Source organism: Carcharhinus amblyrhynchos, chromosome 8 (assembly GCF_965287045.1).
Source record: "Carcharhinus amblyrhynchos chromosome 8, sCarAmb.v2.hapA, whole genome shotgun sequence".
Classification (NCBI taxonomy): Eukaryota; Metazoa; Chordata; class Chondrichthyes; order Carcharhiniformes; family Carcharhinidae; genus Carcharhinus; species Carcharhinus amblyrhynchos.
In genome coordinates, this window is record NC_137331.1 from 42,983,742 (window position 1) to 42,996,230 (window position 12,489).

Here is a 12,489-nt window from a genome sequence, read left to right on the forward strand (position 1 = left end):
TCCCAGAAAGCGTGTGACCCATAGAGGGATCCATACATAGACTGACTGTCCTGCAAAGTGACTAGCCCCAACACTTCTGCTCTGTGCTTCACCATCCACCCAACATGCATCACTTTGAATTTGCTCGATCCATCTAAACCCTTATTTTAGTTTGGTTTGATTCATTATTGTCACATGTATTAGTGTACAGTGGAAAATATTGTTTATTGTGCTGTGTACAGACTGTTCATAGAGAAGGAAAGGAGAGGGTGCAGAATGTAGTGTTACAGTCTTAGCTAGGGTATAGAGAAAGATCAACCAATGTGTCCATTCACCCTCCCAAACCCTGTTGGACTTCCTGTTTTAAGTGTTGCAAATTTACCAAACATATACATGTTCTGTATCCAGCTCATTTGTATAAGTTGGAAATAACACTAATCCCTCTCTATTATTGTCAGGATAGGATCTAGCCATTAGGCATTAGAGAAGGACGGTTGTGAATCTTTGGGATTGCCAATCCTAAATGCTATGGATGTGCAGTCATTGGGAATATTCAAGGATAGGATTGAGAGATTGCGCATTAAGCGAATCAAGGGATATTGGAATGTGGTCGGAATGTGAAGTTGAGTTAGAAAAGCATCCATGATCTTTTTGAATAATGGAGTTGGCCCAAAGGGCTGAATGGCCTCCTCCAGTTCCTATTTATTATGTTCTTAGATGCTCCATACAGCACCTTGTCTCAATCTTGTATTGCACCTGTCATGGTCATATAGTTTCTGTTTTCAGTTCCTATTCTTTCAACCGGATCCTGAGCACATTCCACCCTGAATTTTCCCGATTTTCGCTTTCATTAAATTATTCCAGGTGGAAATTCAAGCAATTAATTGGGATTTTATTTGCAATATCTTCAAAGTTCTTCAAGAGACATTCCCCTTTTCACTAAACAGCTGCATTGCACAGGTACACGCTAATGTAAGGCTTTGGCAAATTAAGAGTACTTCATTCAGGCAAGATGCAAACTGAATGGGGCTGTGGCTACTGGGTAGATTTATTCCTGTTTTTACATGCAGGCACATCAACTGCTATCACTTTGTGTGAGTTCTGTATACAATATTATATATTCATAGGCTGTGGCATTATTTATAACGTACCCACTGGAATGTTTTAATATTCCCATAGCACCCAGTGAATTATATATTATATCTATATAGGATGTGATATTATGGATTCTATACTGTACAGTATTTGATATTCCTACAGGATCCAGCAGATTGTATATTATATCCCTAAAGGGTGTGATATTATATTCTACACTGTGCAGTATTCTATATATTCTATGATACAGTGGACTGTATATTGTATCCCCATAGGGTGTGATATTATATTCTATACTGTGCAGTATTCTATATATTTTATATAATGCAGCGGACTGCAAGTTGTATCCCTATAGGGTATGATATTAAATTCAATGCCGTGCAGTATTCTATATATTCTATATGATGCAGCGGACTACATATTGTATCCCTGTAGGGTACGATATTATATTCTATACGGTGCAGTATTCTGTACATTCCATATATTCTATATGATGCAATGGACTGCATATTGTATCCCCATATGGTATGTTATGTTTTAAAGTGTACAGTATTCCATATATTCTATATGATGCAGTGGGCTACATATTGTACCCTGATAAGGTATGATATTACATTCTATACAATGCAATATTCTATACAATGCAGTGGACGGCATATAGTATCCCCATAGGGTATATTATATTCTGTACTGTGCAATATTCTATACATTCTATATGATGCAGTGGGCCACATATTGTATCTATAGGAAATGTTTTTTCTGTACTGTGCAGTATTCTATATGATGCAGTGAATTGTATATTGCACCCTATAGGATGTGATATTTTATTCTATACTGTGCAGTGTTCTATATGATGCAGCGGACTGTATATTGTATCCCTATAGGGTACGATATTATATTTTATAGTGTGCAGTATTCTATATATTTACATGATGCATCGTTGACCCAGGAGGGTGACAGGAAGTGACGTTGATTGGACGCGCCTGGTCGCTGGTTGGTGGAGCGGCGTCAATCGGTCACTTCCGGCGCGGCCTCGGGCACTCGGCTTCACCGCGGCCCGGCACCGGGGCCTCGGGCACTCGGCTTCACCCCCGGCCCGCCCGGGTGGCGGATGGGCATCATGTCGGAGCCCAGCGCAGCGAATAATGGAGGTGAGCGCCCGGGAAAAGTTCGGGAATGTGAGCGCCCTCCTGCCCCAGGTCAGGGGTGGGTGATGATGCCGGCTCGGGATCGGTGCCTACCTCTGGGAGGGAAGAGTCGGTGGGTGCCCACCCCTTGGACGGAGGGTCGTCTGCTGGCCTGCACCACCACCACCACCCCGCCCCCCCCCGCTGTGGCTGAGTACTGGCCTCAGGAGGGGTGGATGCCTCAGATGGGATGCCCTGGGAGAATGCCTGCACCCTCTCAGCCCTAGAGGGGTGGGCAGCTGGGTTGTGTTTAGTCTCCACAGCATATCACTTAAAACAGCAGCAATCAGCACCTGAATTGGGATGAAGTTTTGGGGCCATTGATTGACTTTGATTTAGATTCTGGTGTTTAAGAACATAAGAACATAAGAAATAGGAGCAGGAGTAGGCCATCTAGCCCTTCGAGCCTGCCCCGCCATTCAATAAGATCATGGCTGATCTGTCGTGGCTCAGTTCCACTTTCCCGCCCTCTCCCCATAACCCTTAATCCCTTCTCTTATCAAAAACCCATCAACCCGCTTCTTAAAAATATTTAGCGAGGCAGCCTCCACCACTTCAACGGGCAGAGAATTCCAGAGATTCACCACCCTTTGAGTGAAGAAGTTCCTCCTCAACTCCGTTCTAAACCGCCTCCCCTTTATCTTGAGGCTGTGCCCCCTAGTCCTACTGTCTTTTTTGAGCGGGAAGAGTCTCTCCACCTCTATCCTATCCATCCCATTCATCATCTTATACGTCTCAATGAGATCTCCCCTCATTCTTCTAAACTCTAACGAGTACAAGCCTAGTTTATTCAGCCTCTCCTCATAGCTCAATCCCCTCAACTCCGGTATCAGCCTAGTAAACCTCCTCTGCACTCCCTCCAGGGCCAAAATATCCTTGCGCAGGTGCGGCGCCCAAAACTGCACACAGTACTCCAGCTGCGGCCTCACCAATGCCCTATACAGCTGCAGCAAGACCTCCCTACTTTTATATTCAATCCCCCTTGCTATGAAGGCCAGCATCCCATTCGCCTTCCTGACCACCTGTCATTCACTCAGGGATTGGTGGGGGTGGGTTGAACTTCACTACCTGAAAAAGGCAGAAACCCTCAGAACATTTAAAAAGTGCTTGGATATTCATGTGAAGTGCCAAACCCAATAGGGCCACAGACCTAGAGCTGGAAAGTGGATTAAACTGGATGGCTCTCTTTGGCTGGCACTGAGATGATGGACCAAATGGCCTCCAGTGCTGTAGATTGTTTGATGTTGGAATAACTGACTGATAGATCATTTGGGGTAATGTTAAAGGAGGGAGCAGTGCTGTTTTATTTGCTCACTGACAGAACAATCTGCACTTGTTGTGAGTTAAAAATGGTCCATTAAGGTAGTGTGAGACATTTAACTGAATGAAATTTTCCACATATTATGGTGCGATACATAAATTGCAACAATGTCATTGTAAGCTCTGTCCCAGACAAAACTGCACTGAAAAACTCTGTGCTTTTCTGCCTGTTTGTTCCTTTCAAATTATCTGGCCATCCATCTGTCTCGGAAGATGACAGAATGTGCCTGGGGTTTCTGCCACTTCTGGATTGAATGTTGTCCATTGTATCCATAGAGGATGATCCCTAGAATCATGGAATCTACAGTGCAGAAGGATACCATTTGGCCCATGAAGCCTGCATCAACAACAATCCCACCGATGTTCCATTCCTGTAACTCCACATATTTACCTTCCTAATCCTCTTGACACTAAGGGGCAATTTATCATGGCCAATCAACCTAATCCACACATCTTTGGACTGTGCAAAGACACCCATGCAGTCACGGAGAATGTACAAACTCCATGCAGACAGTCACCTGAGGCTGGAATTTAAACACGAGTTTCTGACGCTGTGAGGTAACAGTGCTAGCCACTGTGCCATTCTTCGTGAGTGACAGTCCCTTCCACAGCTGGCACAGATGAATTGCAATGGCCTAGTTTCAACTGATAATTTTTTTTCTTCTGGCGAGGTCTCTCTTTCACCATCTGGTCATCTTATTGTCCTTTTTTCCCTTCCACATTCTTCCACATGAATGCTTGACTCCAGGAACTCCAGTCAGCAGTGAGAGCTTCCCATTCACTAACTCCAATCCCAGTCAGCTTGAAACCCAGCGTGGAGTCATCCTTATGTTGCAGATGTGGGGGATCTATTGGTCTCGGACTGACAGCAAGCTCATCACAGAACATGTCTTTGGCAATACTGCTGTCCTCCTTTTAGCTAACAATGGAGTTCCTGCTAAATCAAGAGGTCAAACAAGTTGTGAATCCCTGCGCACTGGTATACCTTGTATTTGGCAGTCTGTCCTATAAGAAGATCCCCAATATTTATCTCAGACAGGCACATCTTATTGTTGTTACACTCTTGATAATGACTTGTTATTCTCTCTGGACTCTTGAAGAATGAAAGGAGATCTCAGTAAAACATTCAAGATTTCAGGACTGTTTGACCAGATAGCTGCCAAGGCTTTTTCTCTTGGTTGGGGAGTCTAGGACTGAGGGGGGGGGGTAGACAGAGTTTCAAAATAAGGATCAGCCATTTAGGACTGAGGCAAGGAAAAATAAATTTATTCACTCAGAGCATTGCAAATCAAGAGAAGATCGTGCAGGTAATTGCTGCTCTGTGCTTTTGTAAAAGGTGTAGTCTGATTTAGATTGATTGGTTCTAGAAATCTATGTCTGAATGTGAAGAGAATGCTGCCTTGCGAGTGACACTAGATGAATATGTTCAATAATTGTCTTTGCTTTCTGTTGTAGATCAGGGTACGGAAGTGAAAACAGAGACCAATTCTCTTTCTTCAGGAGTTGCTGACCATGTAAAGGAGCTCGCAAACAATGCCTATCAGGCTTACACAGTACGTATTAGCTTGTAGGGAGTGACTGAAATACAGAGTTTACTATAGGGCCAATTTCTTCAATTCCATCACAATTCTCATTAATTCAACTCCCTGACCTGTTTACAGCTGCCTTTGGCTTTTTACAATTGGATCTGTCTCCTCTTGAGTCTACAGCAAAAATGCAGTTTCTGTAAACAAACCACAACTTCTATACTATGAAATTTAATGCCTGAAGTGTGACATGGAAAGGAATAACATCACAATTATGCTTTTCACTAACAAACATCAAGTAGAATATCTACTGAGTTCCCTCTTCTGGTGCAAGACATGGACAGTGACATTCGGGCTAAGACCAGCAATGAAATTTATTTACAAGGCAAATAATATAGAAGGAAATTAACATAAAGTAGTGGCAGCACAGTATTTGTAACCAAGGCATGGAGTGCTTATTCAGAATCTTTTAACAAGAGGAATATGATGTGGAATTTCCTGCTGTATGTAGTTGCCATTATTGTTGCATTATGGTAAGGGCAAGGGAACAAGAAGCTACACACACATTTTCTCTCTTGTCCATTTTAAATTCACAGTATAAGGGCAGTTGTTCAAGTTAGCTTATCCAAAGTTTCAATGGAAAAAAGGACAGGAATTTATATTTTGAAATGTGATAGAACTTTCCATCAGTCAGAAGGAATTGGAGACACGTTGTTCTCTTGTTCTCTCCTGTAAGACCAACTAATGTCCTTTCACTCTTTCCTCCTCCTCTAGAACATTGCTAGTTCATTTCTTGCCCCTCAGTACAGTATGTTAAAACTGATTCAGTATATAACCAGAGTACTTGCTATTAAGTCTTGGAAAATTGCTTGCCACAGACAACAATTGTGTTTACCTACATTTTCTTACATTTTGCCACAGTCAGGACAGTTTGACACTTGTCTGCAGTATCTGGGTCACCTGCAAGAGTTAAACAAAGATGATTACAAAATATCTTTGAATAAAGCAGTGGTGGAGTTCTACAAAAATGGGCAGACTTTGACGGATACCTTGAGACAGACTCTCAACCTATTGAAAAATCAGGTAAGAGTGGTGAACCACAAATAGTGTTTGGAATGCAAGAATTGGGAGAGGGAGTAGATCATTCAGCCCCTCGAGCCTGGTCTGCATCTGTGTTCAATGTAAAGTATTAGGAAAGATTATGCCTTGAGGCAGATTATTGAGGCACTTCCTCAAGTCATTCTTTACCCAGTAGCTGTGGGAAAAATCTGTCACTGGCCATTCTTTCTGTAATTGTTAGTGAGAGGATGAAGCTTCATGAAAAAGAAAAGGTTGCATTTATACAGATTACTTATAGCCAGTGAAGCCAGCAGGTAATCATAGAATCCCCACAGAAGGAGGCTGTACCGACTCTCTGACTCAGTGTTAGATTGGCAAATCAACCTAACCCGCACATCTTTGGAGTGTGGGAGGAAAGTTTATTTTAAAGTTTATTTATTTATTAGTCACAAGTAGGCTTACATTAACACTGCAATTAAATTACTGTGAAGTTGCCTTCGTAGCCACACTCTGGCACCTGTTCGGGTCAATGCACATAACAAGAGAAACTGAAGCACCTGGAGGAAACTCAAACAGACATGAGGAGAACATGCAAACTCCACACTACTGACACCCGAAACTGGAATTGAACACAGGTCTTTGGAGCTGTGAGACAGCAGTGCTAACTACTGTGCCACCATGCCGTAATGTAGGAAATGTGATATTAGCACACAGCAAGGTTTCCACAAACAGCAGTGTGATGATAACTGGATAACCTGTTTTAAGCTGAGGGATATATATTGGCCCTGGACATCAGAGAGATCTCCCCTGCTCTTCTTTGAAATAGTGGCATAGGATAGTACCTGAGGTAGTAGGCTAGGCCTAAATTTAACATCAGGTCAGAATGGTGTCAGGTCCAACAGTGCAGCATTTCCTCAGCAGTGCACTGGAGTAGGACTTGAACTCAGAACTTTCTGACCTAAAAGTGAGTGGTAGGCAACTGTTATATACAGCTGGCGTTTATTAAGGTTTTCAAATTGTTTAACCTCAATCGTTAACCAAAAAGTAATCATTTATTCTCTCAGATAACAACAGAAAATGCTGGAAGTAGTTAGCAGGTCAGGCAGCCAGTGAAGAGGGAAACTGAGTTAATGTTTCATCATGACCAGGAAGGTCATCGCTGTGTTTCGGGCCGGGACTGGGAGGATGAAGGGGAAGTGGGACCGTGAGGGAGGGAGAAGGATGGGACAGGAGATTTTTCAATACATCAATAGTACTATTTTTGGGAGCAGGCTGAAAATGGGTGAATTGGTGTTACATGTTGCTATGGGTAACAAAAAGGATTGGATTTATTTCAGGTCCATTCCACAGTGGAAGAAATGGATGGATTGGATGATGTTGAGAATAGCATGCTATATTACAACCAAGCAATCATTCTTTACCATCTCCGCCAGTACACTGAAGCTATATCAATTGGAGAAAAACTCTACCAATTCATAGAGCCTTTTGGTAGGTAGTTGTTGTTCCACACTCTGAGTGCATTCTAGTAAATTAACTATTAGAATAATCTGTCTAATAATAGAATTAATCCAGTAGATTCATTCATAGTATTTAAATATCTCTGCCCGGTCTGTTCAATGCTTTTACTATCCTATAAAGACCAGACGACTAGGAAAAGCCATCGCATCCCCTGTGCCAAGAAAACATTCCGTAATCCCTCTGCAATAGTATCAGCCAGTTGGATGACTTTTATCAGGTTCCATTGCCTCCCTTGATAATTCATACTTCACATTCACCCCCCCCATCTCTCTGTATAAAGTTTTGAATTCAAACTGGCTTTCCATCCTCTCGTAAGTTGTTGATCCTGTCCTTTCAAAATCAAAACTGTTTGAAGTCATTGACATTTATCTTGTCAGAGCTGCTTTAGAATCCTAGGTTTTGTTCTGCCCGTGCTAATAGCCCCATTTCTCGTACACTTACTCTCTGCCCAATGATGAGTTGTCCCTTTTTGAGGTACCCTCTCCAATGATTCAACCTCTGGCCTCGTAGGTGACCACAGCATATTCAGCACGGCTGGGCTAGACACCCTTACAAAGCCTGCAATTTAAACAAGGATGTTATTATTATGGGGAGGTGATGGTGTAGTGGTATTATCTACTCAGTTAATGTTCTGGATTCAAATCCCACCACTGAATTCCACAAAAAATATCTGGAGTTAAGAATCTACTGATGACCATGAAACCATTGTCGATTTTTGGAAAAACCCATCTGGTTCACTAATGTCTTATAGGGAAGAAAATCTGCTGTCCTTACCCAGTCTGGCCTACATGTGACTCCAGAGAGACAGCAATGTGGTTGACTCTCAACTGCTCTTGAGCAATTAGGGATGGGCAATAAATGCTGGCTGGCCAGCGACGCGCGTGTCCCACAGATTAAAAAAAAACTTACTGCTTTCCACGTACTGCACTGATGGCTTCAATAATCTGTGTCCTTCAGCTCCCTCCTGGACCCTTTCTTCTGTACTACCATTTAGCTCATGTTATTACTTTACTGTTCTTTTCATCGTATGACTTTGCACTTACACTGCTTTTAGTGTAGCTCCTCAATCTTTACAGAATTGGGAAATTCCAGGTTGAAGTTGCTCCCTGTTTTCTATCATTTGGAGAGGTTTGTACTAGAATGCGCACGAGATCTGTATAAGTTGATGCATGTTGAATTCTGTACAGAAAGATAAATAAAAATAAAAATTTGCTTCGGGCCATACATTTCCAGTCCAACATTATTGAAACATGGAGGGAAAGAAGTTGCACTGGTGCCTGTGCATTGATGTTCCACTAATGTTGCCCTGTTGTTCTTATGAAACACGGAGTAAATATTTATTAAACAGTTGCTTGACAGTAAAGAACTTGAATAATGTTGTAAAAGGAGACATATCGTTGAAGCTTTTCATTTTGCATTCATCAGGACAAATGCAAGAAAACCAAATTTTGAACAATCGCAATAATTTATAATACTGGAGGAATAATTCAATCAGTGCCCTTTTCTCCTGTGGTGGGAAATGTTGTGATCAGGAGACAGTGGCATAATGGTAATATCACTGGACGAGTAATCCAGAGGCCCATAGCAGTTGCACAGTAATGAGCTCATCTAATCCATTAATGTCTTGAGGGAAGGAAATGTACCGTCCTTATCTGGTCTTTAGATCCACACATCAATGTGATTGATTCCTAACTGCCCTCTGAAATGATCTGACAAGCCACTCAGTTCAAGGGTAATCAGGGCACAAAGTTTGGCCTTGCCAGTGCCACATACATCCCACAGAGGAATAGAATAATAGAGTCTCTCCAATGGAGAAGAAGCCAATCGAGCTTGCTCTGACTCCAGTTCTAGTCAGGCCCTCTCTCCCACCCTATCCACTAACCCCACACATTTCCTGTGGCTAATCCATCTTATTTGTGCATCTTGGGACGCTAAGAGACAATTTAGCATGACCAGTCCACCCAACCTGCACATTTTTGACCTGTGGGAGGAAATCGGAGCACCCAGAAGAAACCCATGCAGATGTGGAGAGAATGTGCAAACTCCACACTGACAGTGACCTGAGGCCTGAGTCCTTGGAGGTATGAGGCAGTAATGCTAACCCACTGTGCCACTGTGGAATTTAGCATTATTGTGCTTATCCCGATATGTGCAAAGTGAAAGCCTTCAGCAACATGCCTCGTTCCAGCTGTATAAATGTGCAACTGAAAATAAGCTAACCCAAATGTTTTTTTTCCATAAAATCTGTATATCACAAAAGCACCATGCTATGACTGCCCATCTATCTGGGCTTAAGATGCCTGTTACTCGCTCAGATTATTAAAATCTGACTTCTTTCTGTCTCCAATCTTTAAGCAGAAGAGAAATTTGCCCAGGCTTTGTGTTTCTTGCTTGTCGACCTTTATCTGTTGACATACCAGCCTGAGAAAGCTTTGCTGCTGCTCGCAGTTCTGGAGAAGATGATTTTGCAAGGAAACAATAAGAATGGCAAGTCCAGTGAGGTCAGTACATTCGAGCTGTTTGGAATTTTAATGGTGACTTGCTGTGGAGAGGCAAACACCCAAGGTTCACTGATTCGGAGAGGTTGAAATGGCTTAGGAAAGCAGAGTGGCTCCTGACAACTGCCACCAATCTAGTCTGGTGTTTGACTCCAGACCAGGTGTCAATGGCTGATCATGGACTGTACATTGAATGAAGATACTAGGGGAAGGGTTGGTATAGTCATTGTTACTGGGCTGGTAATCCAGCGGTCTGGGGCTAATGGCCTGGGGAAAGAGGATTCTACAACAGCTGGTGGAGTTTAAAGGACATTGAAATAAAGTTGTTCGACCTAGCGAAGGCCCACTTGCTGGTGTCTGGTTTAGCTTTCTATTCGATGACCTCTTGAGACGTTGAGTGGAGGAATCAGGTGCCTTCTGTAACCGATCTTAATGAGCAGATTAATGTTGATGTCCTGCACTGATTCAGTAGACTGCTTTCCTCAAGAGAAGGTGAAACCAGGGTCTTTGTGGTGTGTTAGTGATGAGGTGTTGATTTCCTTTTTTAAGCTATGTGTGTTCCACACTTCCAGCCATCTGTGTTGATATCAGCTGCTGTTTTTCTGAAATTAATAAAGACTTATCCATCACGTGTTCATCAAGGTTATGGTTCACAGCAGCTGAGAATTGTTACACTAAAATAATTTCTCTTCTCATGATTCTGACAAAGGCCTATAAAGAAACCAGTAATCAGAAGGTTGATGCTGGAGTTATGGTGGAAGCTACAAAATCCAAAATTCATCAGGTAAGTGGATAATTTATCCCTGTAGTGTTGTAGTTCTTTGAGCAGAGAAGATTAAAGGGCAATTGTATGGAGGTGTACAAAATGATGAGATGGTTTGATGAAGGAAATGAGCAAATGCAGGAATGTGAGCAGTCTGGACACAGACAGAAAATATGAGAACTTTAGATGTAAATGGATTTCATGGTATATTGCAATTTTTTTCATAATGATATAAATGTTGTTCTCACCTTACTTGTCCCCGTTATGTTTACAGTGCAAAGTGAGAGCTTATGTCCAGATGAAATCTTTGAAAGCCTGTAAACGGGAAATCAAATCTGTTATGAATACAGCCGGAAATGTAAGTAAGGCACCTAACAATTGTGCTCCCATTCAAATCACTAAATATTAGGAATCTCTTTCACTCACACTCAACCTCCATCATCTTTCCTTCCCCACCACTATACTATCTGATAGTAATCTGGTTCTGGTGACGATTTTTAAATCTGATTCAGCATGAAAGGAGACCATTTGGTTCATTCTGCCTGTACTGTGCTGATTCTTTGAGAGGGTGATCCAATTAGAATGATGGAAACTAGATAGGCAATTGAAGGAAATAAGCTTGCAGGGCTATGGGGATCGCGTGGGGGAGTGGGAAAGACCTGGATTTCCCCCTAGGGAGCTGGTTTGGACTCAAAGGGCCAAATGGCTGCCTCCTGTGTTATAAACATAAATGTTTCTCAAAACCTTGCAATTTTTTCTCTTCCCAAGCATGGCTCCAATTCTTCTTTGAAAGTTTTGATTGAATCTGCTTCCACTGCCCTTTCAAGCAGCACTTTCCAGATGACCACTATTTGCTGTATAAAAACAATTGTGTGCCCTGCGGTTCTTTAAATCTGTGACCTTGTGTTACCAAGATATCCACTAGTGAGAACTGCTTCAGTGCAGCTTCCTTCTCTGATACCAGGAAGAAATTGCTGTAATGTAACATATTAAACATATGGAATTCAATGCACCTTATTCCCTAAAAACTATTACTACTTGAAGCCTTTCTCTAAAATCTTATGTGCAGAATAATCTGTCTCTCTTACCTTGTGTGCCTTGGGTTAACTGTCAGTTTGTTTGCTCTTTTCATTGTCCCAATTGCTGGGTACAGTACAATGACCAGAATTGTACATAGTCCTCCAAATGTTGGCATACCAGTGCCAGTCTGTATCACCTCCTGCAATTTGTGCTATCAGTGTGGCTCTGCAGATCAGTTTAAAATGTGCTCTTGGATCACAGTACCAGTTTGGGAGCGGGTAGGGAGAGGATCGACAACTATCCATGATTCCTCTTTCAGCTCAGTGTATTTTTGCCTCATGCCTGTACCGGTGGCACAGTGGTTAGCACTACTACCTTACTGCCAGGAAGCCAGATAAGATTCCCAGCTTGGGTCACTGTCTGTGTGGAGTCTGCACATTCTCCCCGTGTCTGCGTGCGTTTCCTCCAGGTGCTCCGATTTCCATCCACAGTTTGAAAGACATTCTGTTAGGCTCATTGGCCAT

General features: G+C 42.4%; 1 protein-coding gene across 2 annotated transcripts in view; it reads left to right on the plus strand.

Annotated features, from left to right (window-relative positions):
• Window positions 1-2,093: 2,093 nt before the first annotated feature.
• cnot10 (CCR4-NOT transcription complex, subunit 10) overlaps window positions 2,094-12,489 on the plus strand; it is a 34,288-nt gene continuing 23,892 nt past the window's right edge. The window contains exons 1-7 of one of the 2 annotated variants that reach the window (XM_080193971.1): window positions 2,094-2,225; window positions 5,037-5,134; window positions 6,029-6,190; window positions 7,504-7,654; window positions 10,040-10,185; window positions 10,892-10,966; window positions 11,220-11,303. In XM_080193971.1, coding sequence (XP_080050097.1) covers window positions 2,186-2,225; window positions 5,037-5,134; window positions 6,029-6,190; window positions 7,504-7,654; window positions 10,040-10,185; window positions 10,892-10,966; window positions 11,220-11,303 — 756 coding nt within the window. In that variant the 5' untranslated portion in view covers window positions 2,094-2,185. The remainder of the gene's footprint in view (window positions 2,226-5,036; window positions 5,135-6,028; window positions 6,191-7,503; window positions 7,655-10,039; window positions 10,186-10,891; window positions 10,967-11,219; window positions 11,304-12,489) is intronic. The other variant, XM_080193972.1, reaches the window with a different exon arrangement.